At 36.8% G+C, this 24,973-nt stretch overlaps 1 protein-coding gene across 4 annotated transcripts in view; it reads right to left on the reverse strand.

The window, feature by feature from the left end:
• The window catches only part of LOC129777555 (alpha-tocopherol transfer protein-like), a 41,511-nt gene extending 16,865 nt beyond the window's left edge, over positions 1-24,646 (reverse strand). The window contains exons 1-4 of one of the 4 annotated variants that reach the window (XM_055783884.1): positions 24,507-24,620; positions 24,095-24,252; positions 10,094-10,259; positions 2,192-2,351 (exon numbers count right to left, since the gene is read on the reverse strand). In XM_055783884.1, coding sequence (XP_055639859.1) covers positions 2,192-2,351; positions 10,094-10,184 — 251 coding nt within the window. In that variant the 5' untranslated portion in view covers positions 10,185-10,259; positions 24,095-24,252; positions 24,507-24,620. Of the gene's footprint in view, positions 1-2,191; positions 2,352-10,093; positions 10,260-24,094; positions 24,253-24,499 lie in introns of all 4 variants that reach the window. The other 3 variants (XM_055783886.1, XM_055783888.1, XM_055783887.1) reach the window with 3 other exon arrangements.
• Positions 24,647-24,973: the final 327 nt, after the last annotated feature.

Genomic DNA, 24,973 nt, shown 5'->3' on the forward strand with positions numbered 1-24,973 from the left:
CGTCCTGCCAGATCACCAATTGAGCGTCTAGTGGAAAAAAATTAATCAGTACAAAATGTTCCCGTGCCAGTGAGACAAAGAAGTGCCCGTAATGTGTAATGTATGTCGAGAATATTGCTGCCGCTAGCGCAACAATTGAGGAAGATCCAAATCAGTCTCTTACACGTCGTTCTCAAGTGTTGGGCATCTCTGTGACTTTCTTGTGGCGAATTTTGCGAAAAGATCTTATCATCCTTACATGATCAAGTTGACGCAAGAACTGAAGCCGCTTGACCAACAGAATCGTCGTATGTTTGTGAATTGGGCTGAGCAACAACTTGATCCGGATTTTCATCTGGTTGAATGGCTTCGTCAATGAACAAAATATGCGTTATTGTTCAGGGAGCAATCCACATGTACTCAATGAGTGATCATTGCATCCCGAAAAAATACGGTTTGATGCGGTTTATGGGCCGGCGTCGTCATTGGACTGTACTTCTTACGTGATTACCAAGATCAGCACGTTACTGTGAATGATAATCACTACCGCTCAGTGATAACCGAATATTTTTGGCCCGAATTGGATGATATGGACTTGGACAATATGTGGTTTCAACAAGACGGCGCCACAAGCCACACAGCGAATTGAACAATCGTTTTATTGAGAACCAAGTTTAACCTCAATTTGTAATAAATGAATGTTCGCTATATTTTCCTCTTCTATCGGATGCACTTTTAGTTTTTAGACGTTTTCACTTCGTGTCTCGTTTCGTTCTGATGCGATGCAATGAGAGTTCGGCACCCAGCGAAAGGGTGACTCATCGCCGGGGTGATCTGGGTTAATGGAGCTGATGTTGCTGTTGTTATTACTGCTGCTGGTGTTGCCTCTCGCTTCGGTTATTGTCGTATATCGGTGGTCGAATGAAAACTGCATGAATGTGCGTGAGTCGCGCGCTCGGTTGATGGGAAATATGTTTGTGTGTGGCTTTGAATACAAAAATACAAATCCCAATCTTCCGTTGAAGACGGAACATCCCGCATCCTTTTTTGCATTCCGAAATGTGTGTCTAAAGGGCGTTTTATATTATCCAGCATGTAGCGTAAACGGCACGTACCTACACGGGCAGACAAATACATGATGTATTCATATTATCAGGCAAGCAACTTTTCTGTACGGACCGGCAGCGCATACGGTGCGGAGAAATTTGTTTTCGGAGCGGGAGAATTAATACGCGTTGACAAGCGTAACTACTGGTGATTGAACCGATGTCGTACCGAAGAGCGACGAACGCACCCATACCACGAACTTCGACGTTTGATTTGTATGTATGGTGCTACTCGCCCGTGTAGTTCGTGGCCGGCACCGGCAAAATATTCTTTTCGAGAATTCCTTCATGCATTTGTCTGACACGTGCTGTGTATGCCCGGAGCCTTTCCGCTATATATACGCACACACATTTGAAGCACACGCAATAATATTTGTCTTGCATGAAACGTGCCGTGCCGGTTACGCTACGTGCCTGATAATATAATATTACCTTAAAACGTACAAAAGCGAGTACGAAGAGGCGAATGAACTGCAAAGTTTAAAGCCTCTTAAAAACAAAGAAAGAAGAAGAAGCGAGTACGAACACAACGCTTTGGCTCGGTTATTCAAGACTGCATGGGAAGATTTCCTTCATATCTTCTGCTCACTGAATTTCTACGCATACCGTTTGATGATAAGTTAGTTTGATGAAATCAAGCAAATTCGTACCTCAAGAAGTACGTACACTTGAGAGATGCAATAATTTCAGAGGGAAATGTGAAATACAATAATCGTTTGAAATGGAAGATTCACATAATTTGGTAGTCTTAGGCATCATTTCGAACGTAAAAGGACGGTCGTCAAATTTACTTGTAACGAAGAACATAATCTATTACAATGCATGAATATTATTTTTTGTTTTGTTCAATATTAATATTTGTTCAAACTTTTTACTTACAAAGCGTATATGTAAAATTCAATTGAATTCGAAAATCGTTTCATTCAATAAATAATTTATTCAATACAAACAAATGATTACTAAGCCAACGGTAGTCCCACGTCAACTTCGCGGTTTTATCATAGATATAACTCACCCATTGCCTTTTCTCGGTAACAGAGCCGACACAAATCAGTCTTGTTTCCATCCTGTACGTAGCTTTTGTATTTACTACTTACTTTACTTACATTGCATGGAGAATACTTTGTACGTTTGCTTCCAGAGGATCTCGGTTGCCGAAAATATGTGGGTTTTTCTGACGTATTGTATATCCTTGCACAAGGATTTTTTCCGCATATGCCAAGTCGCCTTTCGTTGAGTGAACATATCGTTGTAACAGTAGTGGATCTAAAACGAATAAAAAATAATAAATAATAATAATTTTCTGCACCAATTTCGTATTGCGTTTTTTGTAGACCCAAATTTAATTTCTAATACACTCTGTCCAACTTCTATAAGACCAGGTGATGATTTTGCTGCTTTGTGTCATGGTAAACAAACAATGCTTCAATTTATATTCTAGTGTGTAGGTATTGGTGACTACCATATACTGCATGATTTCCATATGTGTGTGTGCAAGCGTGCTGAGCGTAAACGAATATTTTTGTATTTTCAACTGTCAAGTTTCTATAAGACCAGTTACATTTTCCGTTGTTTTAGTTATTTTGATCAATTAAATCTGGAAAATTCCGAAGGGAAAAAGTCCTCACGAAGAGAGAAGAAAGACAAATCGATGCATTTCACCAAGAAAATGTTGGTATCAGAGAAACTTCTCGTCGGATGGGACGATCCCATCAAGTAGTACTCAATTATTTGGCGAATCCTCAAGGATACAGTAAGAAGGAGAGAGCTCCACGTAAATCGAAGCTCTCTGACCGGGATAAGCGGGAAATAGCTAGAACAGGTTCGAATACCTTAAAATCACATGAGCAAATAAAGCAATATTTCAACTACTCAACTGCTCGGGTGACAATTCGTCAAATTTTCGTAAAAAATCCTCACATAAAGAGGGCTTAAAAGGTTAAAACTCCTCATCTTACACCATCTTACATCGGAAGACGTTTGAGTTTTGCCAAAGCTCACATGAACCGACAGTAGTGGGACAAACATTTTCGTGAAGGGAAAATTGGTCGGGGTTCTGCCAAAACGAACCAAGCGTCATTTTTTTCAAAATTGAGTGACTTACACCATTGGATGCATAAAATAATAATCTATCGACTGTTTTTTTTTGTCTGTATTATAGTGATTTTCAACTCATTTGGCTGGTTCGTCACTTTTTACTTCCATTTTTGGAAGAATGTCGGGAGTGAGAATTGAACTCGTGACCTTTAGCGTGAGAGGCATGGATGTTACCACTACGCCAGATCGCCTCCACGCTATCGACTGTAAAATGACCATGTCATTCGAATAATTGACAACAGCTCCAAAACAAGAATTCTGTGTAGCAGATTGTAAAAAAAACAAAATTGCATTCAACCAAAGCGAAACATAAACCCACAATTTGGCATCGGACGTTATCACCAAGAAGGCAGATCCGAATCTTCAACAGATTTTTGTGCTACGGACAGCTCCTGAAATTAAATTTCGTCGGGATCTGGTAAGTAAGACAGCCTACGGGCTGCAATGAAGTGTAGAAACGCTGATCTACATTTTTCAAAATTCCGCTGAACCAATTTATTATCATTTATTAAGATATTATATACAATATACATGAGTCGTTCAAAAAATAAGTTTCAGTGCCTCAGAAATCGCGGAAAAATTAAGTTAGGAGAAAAAACAATGTGATTTTCGTAATTTACGTTTTATTTTATATTTTTCTACATAATCGCCGTAACGTTCGAGGCATTTTTCATAGCGTGGTACGAGTTTTTCTATTCCGAGCGCGAAATGCGTAGCGTCCAACTTTTTGAAGTAACTGCGTCCCGAATTCCAGAGTGTTCGTTCCAGAGTGTCGATTAAGAGTTCCAGTTCCAGAGTGTCGATTTTTAAGTTCCAGAGTGTCGATTTTTGACAAAAAATATTTTTTTCGAGATGACAGTAGATCTCGACGTTTCATACAGTTTTGAGACATTTGGCACCAAAAGATTTTTTTTAAAACCCCTTGGGTGATTGTTCGATTTTCAAAATGTCAAACTTTGACCGCTTTGAGCCTCTCTCCCTTAAGTTCGTTTGAGGTGATATTTGGAATAGGGTGTTTTTTGAGGTGGTAAACATATTGTATGGGGTAACTTTTTGAAATTTTAGGGTCGATTTTCCCCATACATTCATCATTCATTGACACCCTAGGGAACACATATGTAAACACACACAATCAATCGCAAGCGTCATACGCTTGGAGCACGCTCCGCTCGCGCCACGCTGTCATCCCGCTGCAGTGAGAACATGTGAGAATGATGGTCATCTGCCTCCCAATAGAAAGTATCTCGCGTCGGATACTTACAGAAAAATATGCACTATAAAATTATGAAAAAACAACAAATTTATTGTAAGTTCACCGCGTAGAATCGGTTACGGATTGCTAACATGTATCACAGTTGTAAATGTGAAAATATTCAACTCTCGGCGCTGTTCAGCTAACGCAGAATGAGCCTAAATGAAGATGTATTAGGTTGGGGGAAAATAAATCCATTATCTTTGCGTGGAATACAGAACATTATTTAGTTGATTTAGCATTTTGTAAATTGAATACCACATTTATCAGATTTGAAAAGTCAAGCGTACAGCAGGAATAACGGATCAAAATGCTTTTGAATGATCAACGAAACCCCCTTATAGCACTTATAGCACTAAAGTTCGTTTTTCTCGAAATCATAAAAATGTCACATAGCTCGGTCCAGGGCTAGGCAAAGTCATATTCAATTGAGGATAGTCAGCGGAATATGAAGAAATTCGCCTTCGTATTCAATTGGAAATGAGATTTGGTTTCTCTCAACAGTTTTTTCGTCAATATAACTCAACAGTCATTCGCGCGTTTAGTTGCTACCTCACTCTACGACTCGACTATCTCATTTCGTTCCTCCCCGTCAAATGGACTTCAATGCAGAAATCAAGTTTTGTTTCGCTTTATATGGACGTAAAAATAAGATTATGTACGCGGGTAGCAAGATTCATGTCAGGGCGAGTGAGAGTGTGGATTGAAGTCAAGTTAAATGAAGAGGCAAATTTGTATTCATTAGTCACGTCGATTAGAATAAACATTGACTAGAATAGTTCATCAGTCATCCTCACTCTCAACATCCGTCCATTTATTTTCTAGTCAATTCAAATCATGTTGATGGCAAATGCCGAAGTATTCCTAGTCGAAGCGATGCTAGTGAGAGGAGAGTCGATTTTCATTTTTCATCTTCGAAGATTTCGGTCCGGTTTGACTTAACACCGACCATATGACAAGAAGATGTATAAACGAAAATGAAATTTAATCAAACAAGTGGAAAAACGACTGGTTTAAATATTCTATAAAAAATCATCGTGATTCATCTATGCAAACAAGTGGTATTTGGACGTAAATCGATATATTTTGAGCTTCTCGAATCAATCTGTGTGATTCAGTAGTAATTTACTTAGAACGAAAATTTTAAAACATTATGCTATTCGCAAATACTGTACGTGGTATACATCTTGACATATTGAACACAGCAACGCCTACTTAAATTTATCACTCATACGCGTTGGACACTTGTTGATGACACAATAAAATAAGATGATTGAGGCTTTTCTTTGGTCTAATTGATTCCAGATGCCACTGAATTACAAAAAGAGGATGGGCAGACAACGTTGGAAAAAGTAGGAGCTTGAAAGAGCAACGCAGACCATTAAAAACTGATTTTCTTCGACCAAACATCGAAAGTGTTTGAAGATGCTCGAACAACAGTGAAAAGATCCATACAGAATTCGAGATAGTCTTAATCCAATTTTGTCTGATCTGGAATCTGGCCAAGACACCTGGTATCGATCCCAGAACACTGTGACTGATTGTAACATTATTCCAAAATACTTAACATTAACATAAGTATGTTTTTATGCGATAACATTTTATGTTTATGTTATGCGACTTGAAATCATTTGCACTTTTCTCTTTTTTCGCCTGCTTTACCATGGCTCGGATGGTTGTGTTGATTGCAATGCCAGATGCACTTCAAGTGAAATATTCGCTAGCGTTCACAGCCCTAGGGGAGACATAAAACACAAAATGAGCAGAATAAGCGACCTTTCTTTCTGGCACAGAAAGATTCTGAGAATTTTCCTCAGAGGAGATGCAATACCCATACGCTAGCGACAGCTTATTTACTATGCAAGAGTGGAGTTTACTTCGCAAATATTCTCTTTTCGCGACCCCCCTTCGTTGTTTCTATTCTAGCGGCTGCAGAAGTTGCCCGTTATTGATAGCTCTGTTCGGGAAAGCGCACAAATGTATGGAGAAATAGGAATGCTTCAAATTTTTATCAAATGGGATTGTAATGTATGTATATATATAAAATGGGTTTCTGTCTGTTTGGCTGTCTGTCTGTCTGTTTGATTCTTATGGAATCGGAAACAACTGAACCGATCAACATGAAAATTGGTATGTAGAGGTTTGTGCTGCCATACAAATGAAACACAAATTTTTCATTACTCGAGAATTAATCAAGCAAATGAAACCAAATTAGACATATGGAAGTTGTATGATGCAAAAAATGTTTCTATGATGGTTAGGCTCTCCACCCCCCTCTCTAAGGGGGGGCTGCCATACAAATGAAACTCATTACTCGAGATTTAATCAAGCAAATGGAACCAAATTTTGCATGTGGAGGTTTTAGAGTGCAATAAATGATTCTATGGTGGTTAGATACTCCTCCCCCCTCTCTTAGGTAGGGCTGCCATAAAAATGAAACACAAATTTCTGCATAACTCGAGAATTAGTCAAGCAAATGAAACCAAATTTGGCATGCGGAGGTTTTTGGGTGTAATAAATGTTTTTATGGTGGTTAGACACTACAAATGAAGCATACATTTCTGCACAACTCAAGAACTAATCAAGCAAACTGAACCACTGCCCTACAAATGAAACACAAATTACAGGGGGCACACAAACACAAACTTCTGCATAATTCGAGAACTAATCAAGCACAATTTGAGATGTGAGGGTTTTTGAGTATAAGAAATGTTTCTATCAGGGATGGTAAAAAATCACATTCAACGATCAATGAATAAGTATATTCCTCTAGTCGGATGTTTTTAAATCACCCCCAGCAGGCGATGCTCTTTTATTCTTCATATGTACACAGAGAGAATACTTGGAACGGTGAGCTACCAAGATTTCAAAAAAGCAATATGAAAGCGGAATCTCCACTGCTTGAACTCTCGAAGCATTACTTCTACTACTCAAGTTTTATCGTGAGCCACAAGCCACAAACGATTAATCCCATTCCATAGAACGGATGATGAGTTCTTGATCGTAAAGTGTAACAAGAGACGATCAACTGAAATCTTACGACACTCATCGAGGGATTTTTAATTCTCTATTGTACTGACCGCAGTGAGTGACTGACTCAGTCTCGTGTCGACTTTATTTTGCTGTCGTCTCCCGCCCGATAAACAGCAGACGGGTAATGGATGCAATTGATTAATTTTATTACCAGCAGATTTGGGCGAATCTCATCCCGCCCAAAATCGTTTTTTAGATTCCAATAATTCTGAACATTCACATTTCTCTCCAAATATTTTTTCCAATAGTAATTTAATTAGTGACTTCACGAAACACCTTTCGAATTCGATTGAATTTCAGACCCTTTTTTATTTTGTAGATAAAACGGATCACATATTTGGTTAATTCAATTAATTGTGGTTACGTTCTTCGTTGCGAATAAATGTAATGAATTAGTATGGACGTATGTTATTCATATATCGTGGACTTCCGACATATGTGGCAGTAGATTTATCGAACGACTCATGTTTTTTTTATATCCCTTCAAACTTGTTGCATCTCTCAAGTGTACATACTGCTTTGACCGCAGATTTGCATGGTTGAATCTGGTTAATTTCAGGTATTCAGTCTTCATGTTGTCGAATGAATACTGTTGGAACAATAGGTATCGCAGCAAATGATTCTCAACATCCTACCTTATCATCAAACGGTATGCGAAGAATTTCAGTGAACTGACGGCATTGGAATATATGCTTTGTAAGGACCACACAATTATTATCAGAGCGAATAAACGTCCGACTGGAAGTCTTGAACATAAATTCAATGTGCCCAAGATAAATTTATCCTTTGAAGGTCATTAACCTTTCTAAAGATGATCAGATGTTCAGATATTCCAAAGTCGTCTTGAATAACCTGTCCAACACCTTATGATCGTAATATTGTTTTTGCTATTATTCTGATGTTTCAATACACGGCACTCTATTGATTATTCGCCGAAAATGAATAAAAAATATCCTTGAAGTTAGCCTACGGTTTTAGTAGCAGTGCAATATGGTGAGCCAGTCTCAGGATAAGAAAACATTTAAAAATAAAGCTTTTTTTTTTGAATGAATCAATAGTAAAACAAAACGTCAAAAAATTTCTCAGCTTTGTGATAGCAGATAATCATTATCCATTTGAGTTGTATGAGTATTCCCCCCCCCCCCACACATTGTGGATAGTCTATCTGCATACAAATTATGTAGAGTTCCACAATCCAAAAAAATTATGAGCAAATATTTACGTGCTTACACAAAAAAAAAACACATGTTGACATATTTGCGCTAATTTATATTTTTTGGTTAATTCAAGGTAATCAAGGTCTTTTCTAGCCACCAGTTTACTCGGGCCCGAAAAAATAGGTCTGTGTTTGAGCTGGCGGAAAAATATATCTCGCAAGACCACGTGTTCGATGTCGTAATAGCCTTGGCCAATAACGCATTTACATTAACTCATAAAATTAGTGATTTGAGGGGGATTATTGTTTGTAGTCTCTTGTAGATTAATTCAAAACACCATCTGAGAAATACTCTGTGAAACATGAAACATTAAAGTCGTCCTATCTGCTGTAGCGCATTTTTTTATTTTACCCAGTTTCATCGAAGTAAACGCGCTCGGAAAGGAAAATTGAACGCCCGGACGAGAGAGCGAGAATCGTAAAGCGTACGTTATAGAGACACTCATTCCCATGGAGCAAATTCTTGTTAGGAGTTGAAAATAAAACGAGGAAGGAGAGTAACTCAATTATTCGAACTAGCTTCAGTCTAGCAATGCGTTGGTTAACTCAGAGTTACCAAGAGAAAATCATTTGGTTATGATGGGTGAGGATTAATAGTTAGTCGCAGTTTGCACAGCTTGCGATCTGTGCAGTTTGCGATTAATCGTAAATCACATCATGCTCCCTTGTTTTCCATCCTTGGTTTCTATGATGGTATGACACCCCTTAGTCCTCTGGAAATCCCATAAAAATATTACACATATTTCAACCAAAAATATTCCAACCAAACATGACAATTGAAAATTTTCGGAAAACTCTGAAGGAAAAAGGGAAATTTCGAAAAATTAAATTCCCATATGTTCTACAATTACATAGTGACAAGTGCTGTTAGTCGCAGAACTCGAGGAAGGAATTGTTCGATTTAGGGCAGTCTTTATTCTATCATATTTTCTGTACAAAGCATTTATTCCATGTAACGGGGAAACATGTTATTTGCAAGTGGCTGAAAAATCTTGAACGAGAATTGTGTCTGAAAATAATCTCATATTATAATGATGAGTTTTGTTAGAAATACTAGAAGTTTTATAGTAAAAAGTAAATTCAACGGGGTCGATTAGAATATCATAGTAAGAAAATGTGAATGTTTGAAGGTATTGATAACAAAAAAATAAATTTTGGGCGAGACGAAGTTTGCCGGGTCAGCTAGTGACATATAAAACAAATCTTAGAAAATTTCCGATCTGATTGGTATGCAAATCGTTAATATCCGTTCTTAGCAAAATATTTATTAACGTTAACATTATTTCATAAAAACGTGACCTGTTTTCTGAATGGAAAAAATCGATCTTCTAAATGTCGATCCAAAATCACCTAATCGTAGTGGTTGGTGGATCTATATACTAGTTATCTCATTTACTTATTCATACTTACGAAGATTTTGTGGGAGATGTGGTTGAGTTGTTAGCCATTTGCTAAGCGCTGTTGCGCCTGCTTCCAGTTCATTCTCCTTTTCAATACCCATTCTATTCAATTACATCAAGTCCAGACTCAAAAACCATTCGTGTATCCGATGAACCTTACTGGTGTTTAAGGATAGCTGAAATATTTTAGAAGGATTAGTTTTTTTCATCTTCATCTTCAATGATGATGAATATTTAGATAATGCCGGTAAGGTGCAATGTTTAAAATAAGTTGATGTTGTATTATTGGAACAGTGAATAAATTAAATAAATAATTAATATCATTCTGTATCGTCACTTTTTGCCATCATTCTGGTAGCATCTTATTTCTATGTCAGAAAAACGTTATGATGTCATACTTTCGTTATCTTCAGCATGGGAGTAATTGTTTCCGAAGCGTCTAAACCAATGGTCTTCAACCTTTTTTGCTCAATCAATCAATTGCCCTTTACGAAAATTAATCCCAGTGCTTCACCCCTATCAGTATTTTGTAAAAAAGTCTATAGCATATCAGTAAAGTAATGTAAGAATACCAACGGTTTTCATGTCATATTCGCAAAAAAAAATTATTTTATACTTGTATCTGATTACAAAAAAGGTATATAAAGTTTGGCAAGTCAGTATGGCGCCTGCGCCTGAAGGCTTTCCGCCTAAATCGTAATTCTTGAGAACGCTGTTGAAAGGTATACCTCATGTCTTCGATATCCACTCGGTAACGGTGCTTTCCATCAGCAGCATTGTAGGATATACAGATTCGCTTATTCCGCATATCAGGATATGAATCGATCATTTGTAGATCTATGAGTTTGTTCTGAAATTGATCCGAAACTTTCGTCACTGCCAGTCAGAAGGCATTTCAAACCATGTCCAAATCTATTTTTTGTTATAAGGTAAATCTGTTTCAAGTATAATTAGTTGTAAAAAGTGTTGACAAATACTGTACAATTTCCTTTTTAATCGTCTTCTGTACTGTTTCGTCGTCTGTTCCATCGTCATCCACTGACGAAAGTCTGTTGAACATTACGCAGTAGTTCGATTGAATATTACACTTCTGATTTGGAAATGTTTGCCGAGGATCGCAAATTTTAGTGTATCCAATAAAGTTAAAGTTTCAAGCACAGTTCCCTCCTTTTAATGACCAAATTCCCCACCGGTTGAAAATCACTGGTTCAACCTAACCTTTAAGTTGCTTTCGACAGAGCGCGCACGCTGTAGGCCTTATCATATATGCTATGTGCTTTAACACGTTGAGCTCCGAATTGTTCGTGCTACGCTTTCCATTTTGATGCTACGCATCAAGAGCATTTACACAATATCAGTGTCGGTCCACGCTCCCAAGGATATTCATTGTATAAAAAGAATATAGTCAGAAATTCGACTAGAAAGCAGTAACATAGTGTAAACACCTGAAAACAAACTTTTTTTTTCATATTTCCTTATTTTGTAATAGTCAGTCACAGTGATCAACGTTTTTCTAACGAAAAGCTCAACGGCAGTCCCTAGAGAGCGACACGTGGCTCAACTTTACTGCCGTATTTTTAAAATGGAGTAAATTTATACTATCCAGCACGTAGCGTAACAGACACGTACCGGCACGGGCCGACTAATACATGATATATTTATATTATCAGACACTGCGGGTTCTCAGTACGGACCGGCAGCACAGACTGAACGAAGATATTTGTTTTTAGAATGCAAAGGTATATTCGCGTTGACGACATTGAGCTTCGTATCACGAGTTTGGGGAGCGACAATCATTACAATGGATTTACAGGCGGAATGAACACATTTTCAAAATAAAAATTATGAATGAAAATAACTTTTACACCGAACACCTATTTTATGTGCACGAAAGCCACATTTTTTTGCAAATGTGGAAAAATCTTATAAGGAAATTGCGACTGAAGTTAATTTTATATTATAATGATATGTATTTTTCATGAAACGTGCCGTGTCTGTTACGTTACGTGCTGTATAGCATAATTACTAGAGATGGGCAAAACAGTTCACTTTGATGAACGGTTCACTCATTAATCGTTCATCTAAGTGAATCAGTTCTTTTGAACCGTTCTTTCGCTCTTTCGTTCAGCGGTATTAAGAACAACATAGAATGTTAGCTGGAACCCAACATCAATAGACAGCTATTAATTGATATCGTTGGATTGGATAGTGTACGTATGGGATTTATATTTTTAAAATTTAGTGGGGAAAGATAAGCTGCTTCTTCTTTAAAAGTCGCAAACTGTATGTGAAAATATGTCGACCGAAGAAAGTTTATGTAATAATTTGATGTGCACAAAATATGTGCAATTTTTCATATTCTCTTTTTGGACAACACACAGGTTCCATGTAAGATCATATTTCATAATATTCATTCAGGGGAAAAATCAGCAGCGATTTTCACTAACAATCAATCATACAAACAATCACGCGAACACGTATACGCAATAGGCCAAACAATGAATTGAAAGTAACGAAAAAACTTTGCCCTCACTATGAGATTTTATGTTTACCTAGTTCATGAATCGCCCCAGCTTCCCCCAGATTTTTTTTTCCTGATAATCAGGAAATATATGAATGTTACACGGAATTGAAAGAATACATGCAATTGAAAATAAACTTTTAAAACTACGAAAATTCAATTTAATTTTTAACACAAAATTGAGTATACATTAACAAAATAAACCCTGCGTCAGATGCATTTTGCTCATCATGACAATATCGTTTTATTTTCCTTACAAACGTTCTCGTTATATTTGTCCATTCCGTCCAACGCAAATCTGTTCAGCTGCACTAGTTCGTTCGCAAACAGTTCGCCCGCAAACACTTCGTTCTCAAACAGTTCGTTCCCAAACAGTTCACTCTCAATAGCTCTCAATCAGTTCGTTCACAAGCAGTTCACTCTCCATCAGTTCACTCTCAAACAGTTCACTCTCCATCAGTTCACTCTCAAACAGTTCACTCGCAAACCGTTCTTTCGGAATCAGTTCGTTCACAAACCGTTCGCTCGCAATCAGTTCGTGGGGAGAACTGCCGTTGTTTGAAAAAGAACGACCGTTCGTTCACTCTTTTCGGCGAACTAGTTCGTTTGTACCGTTCGTGAACGGTTTGCCCATCTCTAATAATTACACCTTAATTTTCCTCAAATATACATGTTATGTGTAAATCTCGATAGGTTAAATAAGCTAAATAAAAAATAAATACACGTGTGAATCACAACAAAACTATAAATCTATGAATCGCAACAAAACAAAATAACTCTTTTTTTTTTGAATTTCCAAACAACCGTGATGAGAGGGAAGCATGAAATTTTTCCCATTTCCGGTTCTATATACAAAAAGCGCTCGACCATCAGCGCAAAATTTAAATAGATGCAAGATTCACATAACATATCAATTCAAAGGCAAATTACATGATGGATCTCGTGATCTGATCTCCGGTTATACTTCAGAGCACCATCAAATTTAATACATAATAAACATACCACTATTTGAGTTTGAGTTTGATCTCGCTTAATCTTGATCTCGTTGAAAAATTATAAAATGCAGAGTCACAGGTCACACTGAATGAAAAACAATTCAAAGGCAAGAGAAAGACTGTTAATTATATAAAGAGTCTGTTTATAAATGTATTGTGCGATATTATCAACCTTCACCTCTTATGTACCATTGTTTAAGCTTACATTTATATTTAAATAAGGAATTTATACAGCTCAACATTTCGGATTTCAGGTAAATTCATCTGCTCAAACCCGAGACGGCCATCATAATGTAATGGTGTAGTAATGTAGTAGTATTGTGATTAATTTCGGATTAAAATATTTTTTTTTTCCGGAATTATTGCAAAATAACATTTCCCTCCAATATTGCGATAAATGAATCGCTCCAAAATATAAATTCTACGAGACGTATCAACTTTTCCGAGAATCACTGTCATCATTATCTCCAAGGGCTTTAACTAATTAATTTCATTTTATTTTTTTCTATAAAAACGGAATTTGGGTTTAGCCCAAATTTATCATTACGTAGGAAAGGTTAAGAAGAACTTCAGTTATATCTTTCGGAACTCATGTTTCCCCAAACTTAAATGCAGTTCAATCACAATTCAATGTACAGTTTTTGGAATTATTCGTCCAAATGTTCTACGAAGAAGTGTTTTTCAATGTTTTTTACTGAAATTAAAGTAGACCGAAAAGCAGAAAAAAATTCGCGATGATTACCCACATGTATATATAGTGAGAATATGGACAATTTTGTTGTATATACGTATGTATATCTTCGAAATTTCATGAAAGTTAGGAACAGGGTTGAGAACTTATGAGAACTAACGATAATGTGAGAACTAATGATAATGAATAATTTTTCCCGATAGTGTAGAGAACGGCCAGCGTCAAACCAAGTACGGGTAGTGGGGGCAAAATGGTCACCTGCTTGTTTGGTAGTGACTATTGACACCTTATGTTTGATGAATTTCATGACTTTTGAGTCACCCTGTACTTCAGTGGAGCTGTTGCATGTCAAAATATAAATTAAAACAAAAAACGCTCACTCGGTAGCCATTCGGCCGTAGTTTCGTGCGTTTAGAATTTAAGGAATTTCTCGTGAAATTTAGTTTTTCTGACCCGATATTTTCGATAAATCAACAGTTTGGACGACTGTTCCAATATTCTAGGAGAGGTGAAAGGATATTTTGTTTAATTTCAGCGATTATTACGCATAGCAATAATCTTTGCTATGCGTAATAATCTTTGTTGTTTGGGGACAAAGTGGTCAGTGGAGTATCATATCTGTCAAAAATGAAAAATAAAAACGATTGGAATATATCCTAGAACACATGATTTTCCCATAGTTCTGGATTTTCTTTTCTCACTACAGGCGGAAGCAAATTTGATATTAGTAGGTTGGGCGAACTAGTTGAAGTGTGACAAAAATGAACCACTCAGTCTGATCATAAAGTGCTGTCGAGGGTAAAGCTGGTTTCAAATTAGTAAATGTTGTGTTACCTTCCAAAATGAATGTAACGTTTCTAGATTGTTTTCCCAATCAATATAAATCAGAGCTATTGTTATACTGATAACTTGTTGATACAGTGTAACGTGATTATTGCATAGGTTATAAACATTATATACAAGTTTTGGATAATTAACTCTTTTCACAAAGCAGATGAGCATTGCACAAGTTCAATATAATTAACATTATAGTCTTGCTGAGTAGATAGCTAGACTATAATTTTAATGATATCGGATTTGTTCAACACTACACCACCGTCAATGCCGCGCGTTTATAATTGTTACTTTTTATTGACAAATAACGTTGTCGGTGAGACCTTATGTCAAGACCTTCGAACTTTCAGATATAAACGAACAGAAAAAAACACAGAGTTTCATTTTCCTTTTGTCACATTTTCTCATTGCGTTTGACCCACATTTTACATCTAGCGTTTTATTAGCCAACACAACAAAATCAACTCTGAAATAATAATCCGTCTCTTTTTATGTTATGTTGGAATGAGTTTGTGAAGAAAGTCCACACATTCTGTGCGAAAAAAAGGCGCGCTAGACATAACTAGTCAGCTGATTAATGATACTGCCTAATTTTTTTGCTTAGTATCTACTTTCGCACTTCTATGCTCAATACATCGTCACGATAAACTCTTTAGGTGTTGATTTTTTTTCTGAGAAATACGATGGTAGCATAAGTGCCTCGTTAGGGGCGGTACTGTTTCCTTTTTCCTCGAGTTTATAGCTACGCACCCAAGGATTGAAAATGTAATGGGTACTAAGTAGGGGAGGTGGGGGTGAAACGGACATGTTAAGAAGAACTTCAATTATATCTTTTGGAACTCATGTTTCCCAAAACTTTGATGCAGTTTCTTGCTATTCAATATACTGTCTATCTACCTAATTGTTCAATTAAAAAGACATGCAACACGCAATGCAACATTTTTTTTCGGTGCGAGTAAAATGGACATATAGTGGGGGTAATATGGACAGGTTTGTAATATATGAAGCGTAGAGGCTTATCGATCGCGAGAGGAATAACTTCATTCAACCAAGGTCTGAACTCATTACGAATGTACTTTGAATTATGAAAAAATCGAATTAATCCACCTAGAAATGATATCGTGCTTTTCAGCAATATAAACGGACAGACCCTCGACTATTTTGGTTTTTGGTTCCAGTCAGCTTCTAAACAGTCCACATTTCGCGATTTGATTTCCATTTATAGACGCAGGGCATTCCTTAGGAACAGATTAAACAGACTTTTCACAGTCCATCTCGCTCCCACTGGCAACTGTCCGTTTTACCCCACCGGTACAATATTTTTCAATAATTTAAATTTTCCACTCAAAAATGGATTCACTTTTCCCAACATACCTAATATCGCTTCTCTGTTAATTCACAAATCGAAATGTAACTATCAGCGATTGAATTTTGATAATAAATCACTCAAAACGCTTAATATCGAAGCAACATCATTCATGATTTTCGGTTTTTGTTTCCCTTTTCACTTTTGATCAGTATTCATTGCCATAGGGTGGCTTAAATATTATAGAATAACATGTAGAAGGTACTCTCATTAACAGAAATTTGGAATTCAAAATGTAACTATAAAAATCAACCACCTGTCCATATTATCCCCACTGTCCGTATTACCCGCGGTTCCCCTACATAAAGTAATCAAATTTATTCATCAGTAGTAAGGGCAACCATATAGGAAGACAAGAATTGTCAATGATTTCGCGGGAAATAGGAAACCCGATTCGAGCTGACTTCAATTGAATCTTGGCTTAACGAAAAAAGATACAATCTTAAATAGAAACATTAATTCGTTGGAATAATAATTATATGTTGTCAGTGAAAAGAAAATTTCAGAGAAAAGGTAGATATATTATCATACAATAGTTCAAATGGTAGTTACTAGTGATCATTATTGTAATGTATCGACATCGTTTTGTTTTCCTCATGCTTATCATATATTGGTGAAAATTTCAAAGTAATATTTGAATGCTAGCTCATTAGCTTCAATTTGATGTGTTGATTACCTGAATCCAGTAGCGCCCTTTATCCCGAGACCACGTAAACTATGAAAAAAAAACAATCAAGTATTACGAGCTCTCCGTGTCTGATTGTCTTTATATCCTTATATTCTCCTTTTCCTTTTCCTTCGCGACAAATCAAATAGCTTCTCACTAACAATAGAATAGGGTGAAATGTAAATACATATTAGATATAAGATAAGCTTGAGAATTGAGTGTGATGAATGTAAGTGTGAACATTGTTTCCCGAAGAAAATATGTCACCCTTCTAAACTTCATTGCCTCTCAGGCTGTCCCAAAAGGTCGATTTTCGGCCAAAATTTTTTTTCGAGATGACACCAGATCTCGACGTTTCATGCATTTTTAAGTCATTTGACATCAATAAAAAAAATTCGATTTTCTAAATTTCCTTCACTCCTCCCTTGGAAGATTTTCGGGAATCAAAAGATCAAAACTTTGAGCGATTTGAGGCACCCCTAAATCATGTCCGATTGAGCTGAAACTTTACACAGATCATTTTTTGAAGCAATAAACAAAATGTACATGGTCGGTTTTTGAAATTTGACATAACCATTTTCGCTGCCACCCTAATATATATATATAGTGGTTCTCAGATTTTCGTCAAAAGTGGTAGTTTTATTCTTTATCGCAAATTATGAGACCCGTATTTTTTTTATTTTTTGTTAGGGTGATCATTTCCATTTTAGGGTGGTCCAAAAAAAAACATTTTGTCACATTTTTGCCAAAAATTACTTTTTTCAAAAATTCATAACTTTTGGACTAATAGACCGATTCAGAAGTTCGACATATCAAATTAAAGCCAATCTCCTGGTCTTTTTTGAAAAAAAAACTATACTTGCAGGAAATTTTAATTCTGCTCTCGTTATTATTGATTGTATTCGTTTTTTATTGTTTTCATAGTCTCGGGATCAAAGGCACTATAGTTTTTTTTATATTTTTTCTGGAAAGCTGAGAATTTTTCACATAACATATCTCAAAACCAGGGAGGCGTTTTTTCGTTTTTGAGTTATGATTTTTCAAAGTTAACGATGGTCCAAAAAAACTTTTTTTCCCATTCTTTCTACTACAAAAAATCATTACTTTTGATCTACTGGACCGATTCAGATGATCAACATATCAAATTAAAGCCAATGAGCTAGTCTTGTTTGAAAAAATACTACATTCTGAATTAAAATGGATTTTGTTTTCGTAATTATTGATTATGTTTGTTTTTTATAGCTTACATCGTTTCGGGACCAAGGGCGCCATATTTTTTCATATTTTTTCCTGAAAGCTGAGATTTTGTCACATAATATATTCAAATACCAGAGAGGTGTTATTTTTGGGTTTTAAGTTATGATTTTTTCCGGAAGTCCCGTCCAATAGTCTCGGAGCTACACAGCGGTGTGGAGGCGATCTGGCGTAGTGGTAACATCCATGCCTCTCACGCTGAAGGTCACGAGTTCAATTCTCACTCCCGACATTCTTCCAAAAATGGAAGTAAAAGTGACGAACCAGCCAAATGAGTTGAAAATCACTATAATACAGATAAAAAAAAAAAATACACAGCGGCAGCGGCTGCATAAGATGGTCAAGTCGATTTTCCCGGCAAATCGCGACGTGGCGGTTGTGATGGACCAAGAAACCTATCTCACCCTGGATGGCAACGACTGGCAGGGCACTTCGTATTTTGCTTCCCCCACGAAGGAAGTGAGCTCCAAAGTAAAGTTTATTTCAAAAAATGGTTTCCCCAAAAAGGTGCTGCTATGGCTGACAATCAGCGAGAAGGGGATGTCAAAGCCGCTTTTATTTAGCGTGAACCGTGAAAGGGGAAACTTATAGTACGAATTGCCTGCCGGAAGTTGCGTCGTTCATCAAGAAATACCGTAAGAGCGAAGACGCGGTGTTCTGTCCGGATCTGGCGTCGGCCCATTACTCGAAGCGATCGTTAGAGGAGATGAGGCAGCTGAATATCGGTGTGGTTCCCAAGTCGGCGAACCCGCCCAACGTCCCCCAGCTGCGTCCCATCGAAAATGGGCAAACCTGAAGCGTAAGATCTACTACAACAATTTTGTGGCGAAAATTGAGAAGGTAAATAAAATGATAAATAAAACGTAGAAAGAACTCAAAAACATGCCTACACGCATGTGTAGTTCATTTTTTTTAATGCAAACCTTATCTGCAAAATAAAACGAACGAAAAATCTTTAAAGGAGATCTCATACGCGTCTCATACGAGGTATGGCTATTAAATAACGAGACTGGTTATGAAAAAAGTTTATATTTTAAAAATTGCGGTACAACGAGCATACCAGATTACCAGACACTACACTACCAATAATCTTCAAGCGAGAGAAAAGTCGGTAGAGCGGTTCCGCATATATCTGATTTTGAATAATATGTGGCGAATATGAAGACGTCGAAAGAGATTGTAACGACCCGCCGAAATGCATATTCTGCACGAAAAAGATAAAAAATACTCATCACAGGACTTTATATTATAGATACTTTATCTATAATATAAAGTCCTGTGATGACTTTATGTTATATATAAAGTTATGGTGGAAATGCAAGAAAATTTATAGAAGAAAAAAAGTAAAGTTAGGGTCAGGACTATGTATTCTATGTATTCAAACGACATCGAGTAATCATTTTCAATGAATCATTGCAAACATTATTTCGAGTTTGTTTTCGGGTTCGCCAATCTGATAGAGAGTAAATTGCTCCACAAATACAGATGAATCATTTTGACGTATGTTTTGCGACAAGGCAAGGTTGTCACATTTACATAGAACGATTGAATTACAGACGAACGGATTTAAGAATGCAAAAGATGATTTCGATCGAATCGTGAAGTCGAGTTTCAAACTAATCGGATTCTGGGATATGGGTGACTGTTCGATATTGTTACCACAAACATGGCTCATGTGCGGATCTGAAATTTTTATTGTCTTGCATGGTGGATGTAATAAGTACAAGGCGTTTACCTAAAGATGGCATCAACGACACGATCACAAGCGTATTCGGATGTCCAATACATCTACATAGAAATACTGGCAATGGTAGACAATCATCCAAAAAAATCAACAATGCAAACATTGACTCTGACAATCGTTGGGCAGTACCATATATGCCTCATCTAAGCAAAACATTCAATGTTCATCTTAATATTGAGTTCTGCAATTCAATGTAAAACATTAATTACATTTGCAAGTCCGTAAATTAAGGATGCAATATGGATGTATTTTAAATACCGATACCAATACCGATGTGAATACTCTATTGAATGAAAACGACGAAATAATGCGCTACCAGCCAGGTACATCAGCTCTATTGAAGTTGTCTGACGTATCGTTGTTCCCATTTCATGAACAGTTATAAATCCAGCCGTCCATCTTGATAGCGGCAAGCGCGTGTTTTCCACCGAGGCACCAATTTTTTTGCTTTACATTTAACTTTTAAGAGATCAAACATGTCAATACATTAAATCAAGAAACATTATACACATTTTCGTTCAAATCTTTTTATTCGTTCTGTTTTGTTGATCAAATTCGAATAATTTTCTAGATCGTTGAAACTTTCAAACAAGTTTACAACACATTACATATGTTTCATTTAACACTCAAAATATTCACTAGAAATAATTTTATTTAAATGGCAGAACAACGTTTGCCGGGTCAGCAAGTCTATATATATGAAAAATCTCGTGTCACGGTGTTTGTTACCGAACTCCACCGAAGCGGATTGACCGATTTTGATGAAATTATGCACAAAAAAATTGTAGGCATGAGAATAGATTGTAGTCTATATACGATATCGCTAGGATGCCGATTATTATATATTTAATACCAATTAGGTTGGCCCTATGCAGAAAAAACAATCTGAATATTTTTTTTTCTTAAATTTGGCCTCGAACAATACATTGAACCACAAATTTCAACCACCATACCCTATTTTTAATCGAGATATTAGTATTTTTGTATAAACAATATTCAAATAATTTAACCGTCGTTCGTTTTTCAAACAGAACGAATTCATTTATATTGTTAAATGACAGATGGCTCGCTACATCGAATTTTAATCCACACATTCGCAAGTAACCTCACTTCATTTGAACTCAAGCGTATCGCCGGCAGGCTTGAAAAAAAAATTTGCTCGGTTTATAAAATGACAAACTTGCTCGGTTCATAAAATGACAAACACGCTATTGTCATCAATCCCGATAAAACACCTGCTGGAGAGCACGTGTGTAGATTCAATGCGCAGGCGTTGCTAGAATAATAAAAAGCGACTGCTCAGTGACGCGAGAAATTGTGAAGGATTGTGAAGAGGAAACAATAATTTGGAATTGGATTTTTCCGACACAGTCAACAAAAACGGCGTGAGGAAGAATGCATTACCTTGCGAGACGCTATCAGAAGCAAAGCCGACACATTCTTTGCTATTGCCCGGCCAAAACGCAAGGCATTACGGCGCGTGTGTTCAAACAAAAGAACGAGGATTGCCTCAAACATACATTTTTAGTTTGGTTAATCCATAAAATACGCAATGAGAAAATCAATAGTATACTTTCTTCAGAAATTTATTACTGATTTGCTACTCACCCGTATTTTGAAAACCGATCGAGTCATAATAACTCGAACGGATAGCAATTTCGTATTCTGTAACCCGTTCGAATCGAGTCCAATCTAGATGTGCAAATGTAGCTATCTAACCACGCGATTCGACAAAGACAACATTAACATTCGTGTTCCACTTTTGTGAACCAAAGTTTTAATGGATATTAAAATTGCAACAATTGAAAATTGCAATCGGTGTGCCAATCTGATAAAGATTTTAAAGAGATTTCGAGTTTCAAACCAACCGGATTCCGGGATATGAATGGTTCGATACTGTTATCACAAGCATGGTTCATGGCCCATGTGGTGATTAGAAACTTTTCTCGCCTTGCATGACAGATGGACAGGACAGGATGTACAAAGCATTTTCCTAGATATTTCACCAACGACACGATCACTAGCGTAGGCGGATATCCAATATATCAACGAAGAAATACTGATAAAAACATTGACATTGAAAATCGTTGAGTGGTACCATATTCACCTCAGCTGAGCAAAACATTCAATGGTTATATTAATGATGAGTTCTACAGATCGGGTAAGAGCAATTAATACATTTGCAAATCCGTGAATAAAGGAAGCAATATGGCTGTGTTTCATAATTAGAATACCGATGTGAATACTCCTTGATTGTGAACCGATGTGAACGACGAAATAATGCGGTTCCAAAAAGGTTGCTACATTAAAGTTGTCGAGCGTATCGTTGGTTTCGCAATTCATGAACGAGACCTATCAGTTATAAATTTAGCAGTCCATCTTGAAAATGATAAGCCAATTTTCCAATAACGAGACAGCATTTAAGCAAAATGAATATTAGATTTATTTGTTTCATTTTTCTACTTTACGACAAAAAAATATGTCTTTTTTATCTGTACATTTAACTTTTAAGAGATCAAACATGTCAGTTAGGTTGATGACATGAATTGACTCAAGAACAATACAAACTTTCATTCAAATCGTTTTATTCGTTCTTTTTCATCGATTACATTAAATTTATAGAAAGGCAAAACATTCAAATACACTTACAATACATTAGTTATGTTTTATTCAACACTCAAAATAGTCACTGGAAATCAAATATATGGTAGAACAACGTTTGCTGGAGCAGCTTGTATTATAGAATAACATGTAGAAGGTGTTCTCTTTAACAGAAATGTTAAATTCAAAAATCAACCATCTGTCCATATTACCTCCACTGACCGTATTACACACATCCCCTACATTTTCTTGCAATCAAATGCTTGCTTTGTTCCTACCTTTTTACACCCATCTGTCAAATTTTCTACTTCCATCTGTCAAATTTTCTACCACCATCTTTCAAATCGATCAAGTCAAGTCATGTCGATCTCACCACGACATCGAGCATGTTGTCTGGTCGTGTATCCGGTTCCATGCTGCCCGCTCTCAGCTCTCCAGAGCATTGAGGGCACAAGGCAGACAATCGGATATCCCCGTCCGGGATATCTTAGGTAGCCGTGATCCTGATCTTCTGCTCCATCTATACCTGTTCCTCAGAAACGCCGATGTCAACGTTTAATGATGTTTCCTTCGTTGTGTCCCTGTTTCATATCCCTCCTATCCGATCTATAAACTTTTACTTAGTCGCGGCAATACATACACACACTCTTTACAGATACACGGGCCAAAGGTTGTGCAGTCCACTGATGATTCAACAAGAGCCAAAGGTTGTACCGCTCATGACAACTCTACACGAGCTGATGATTGCGCCGACTAGTGATCATTCTATCCTGGATTCCTCGAGTCGTAAAAGACGCACCACGCTAGATATGGGGTGCAGACTAGGGGGGCGTTGCTGATTAACGGTCAGTTGCATCCCAATAGGAAGTATCCCGTGTCGGGCACACGTACAGAGCAATGAAGACTGCAACATCCCAATTATGAGAACACTTGTAATACTAACCTCGAGCCAACCGCGAGTAATCGGTTACATATTAGGCTGACGCCATATGAGCCTTAATAAAAATATATATTTTGGATAAAAAAAAAATCTGTCAAATTTTACCAAAGTTTTTTTACGTTATATGCATTCGATTCAACAATAAAAGAAGATGACAAAATCAAGTTAAGTCGTACTTTTAGAGATAAATGGGTGATCCAATTCACCCCGGATGCCCAAATCATCCCAACTTGCCTTACTGCAAACTGTTTGTCGCTAATAACTTCCTATAGAACCGGAAGGTCAAAAATTAAAAAAAAATGTCGTCGAACATCCATGTCCCGATACGGCTGTCATAATATAATTACAGAAGTTTCTTCTTTTTTTTAAAATGATTCCTGGATTGCTTTTAAACTTACTCAGGCGTTGAAAAAACAATTCCACCGGTTACAAACCGATAATGATTAAAAGTTGAAACACTCTCTGAAATTCACTGTGTCACTAATTCTGCCAAAAATATATTTTAGAGAAAGTCAAATCTGTTGTCATTATGATTAGCCTACAGGTCACTACAAAACTGCAAGAAATACACAAAGGTTCAGTCCAAAAATCACTTTTAAGGTCGTTCGTCATGTTCGTTTGATCAAATCGGTATATCATGGTTTTCGGTAAAGCATCCAGTTTATGTACACTATTTTTGCATTGGATTATATATTTTTTATCAATTGCACATTGTTGAATGTTACGGTGCACTGTTTACGAATATGATTTTCCCAAATTAACTACGATTATAAGCTATAGGCAATTGTTAGCATAAAAGTTACCGCGTACTATTTTCAAACAAATATCCGCATACCACTTTGTAAACTGAACTAAACGACAAAAACTTTTTTTTCAATTGCTCACACCAAATCAGGAAAAGTAAAACCGTCCACACTACCTGCTGCTACCTCGACGACAGCAAACAACTGTGTGCAAGGTAAAGCTGCAAAACTGTATTATAAGTATATTGAGATAAAATCTCAACGCTTTGCGCAAACCAACTCAACCAAATCGTTTGGCCGATGTGAAAAAAAGCTTTCGGTTGCTGCATATAAGATGGAAGAGCAAAATAAACGAATAAGGAAACTGCAAAAGGCTACTCACCACGGTAGACGAATGCTGTTTCAACAGAGTGCACAGAAATGTATTATGTGTTAATCTGAGCATAAAATGCCAGAGGAAGTTTCATATGGGAATCACCGCGGTACAATAGTTATTTCACGAGCATGGCATTTTTACTGTATTATTATTTGTAC

Source organism: Toxorhynchites rutilus, chromosome 3 (genome assembly GCF_029784135.1).
Source record: "Toxorhynchites rutilus septentrionalis strain SRP chromosome 3, ASM2978413v1, whole genome shotgun sequence".
Classification (NCBI taxonomy): domain Eukaryota; kingdom Metazoa; phylum Arthropoda; class Insecta; order Diptera; family Culicidae; genus Toxorhynchites; species Toxorhynchites rutilus.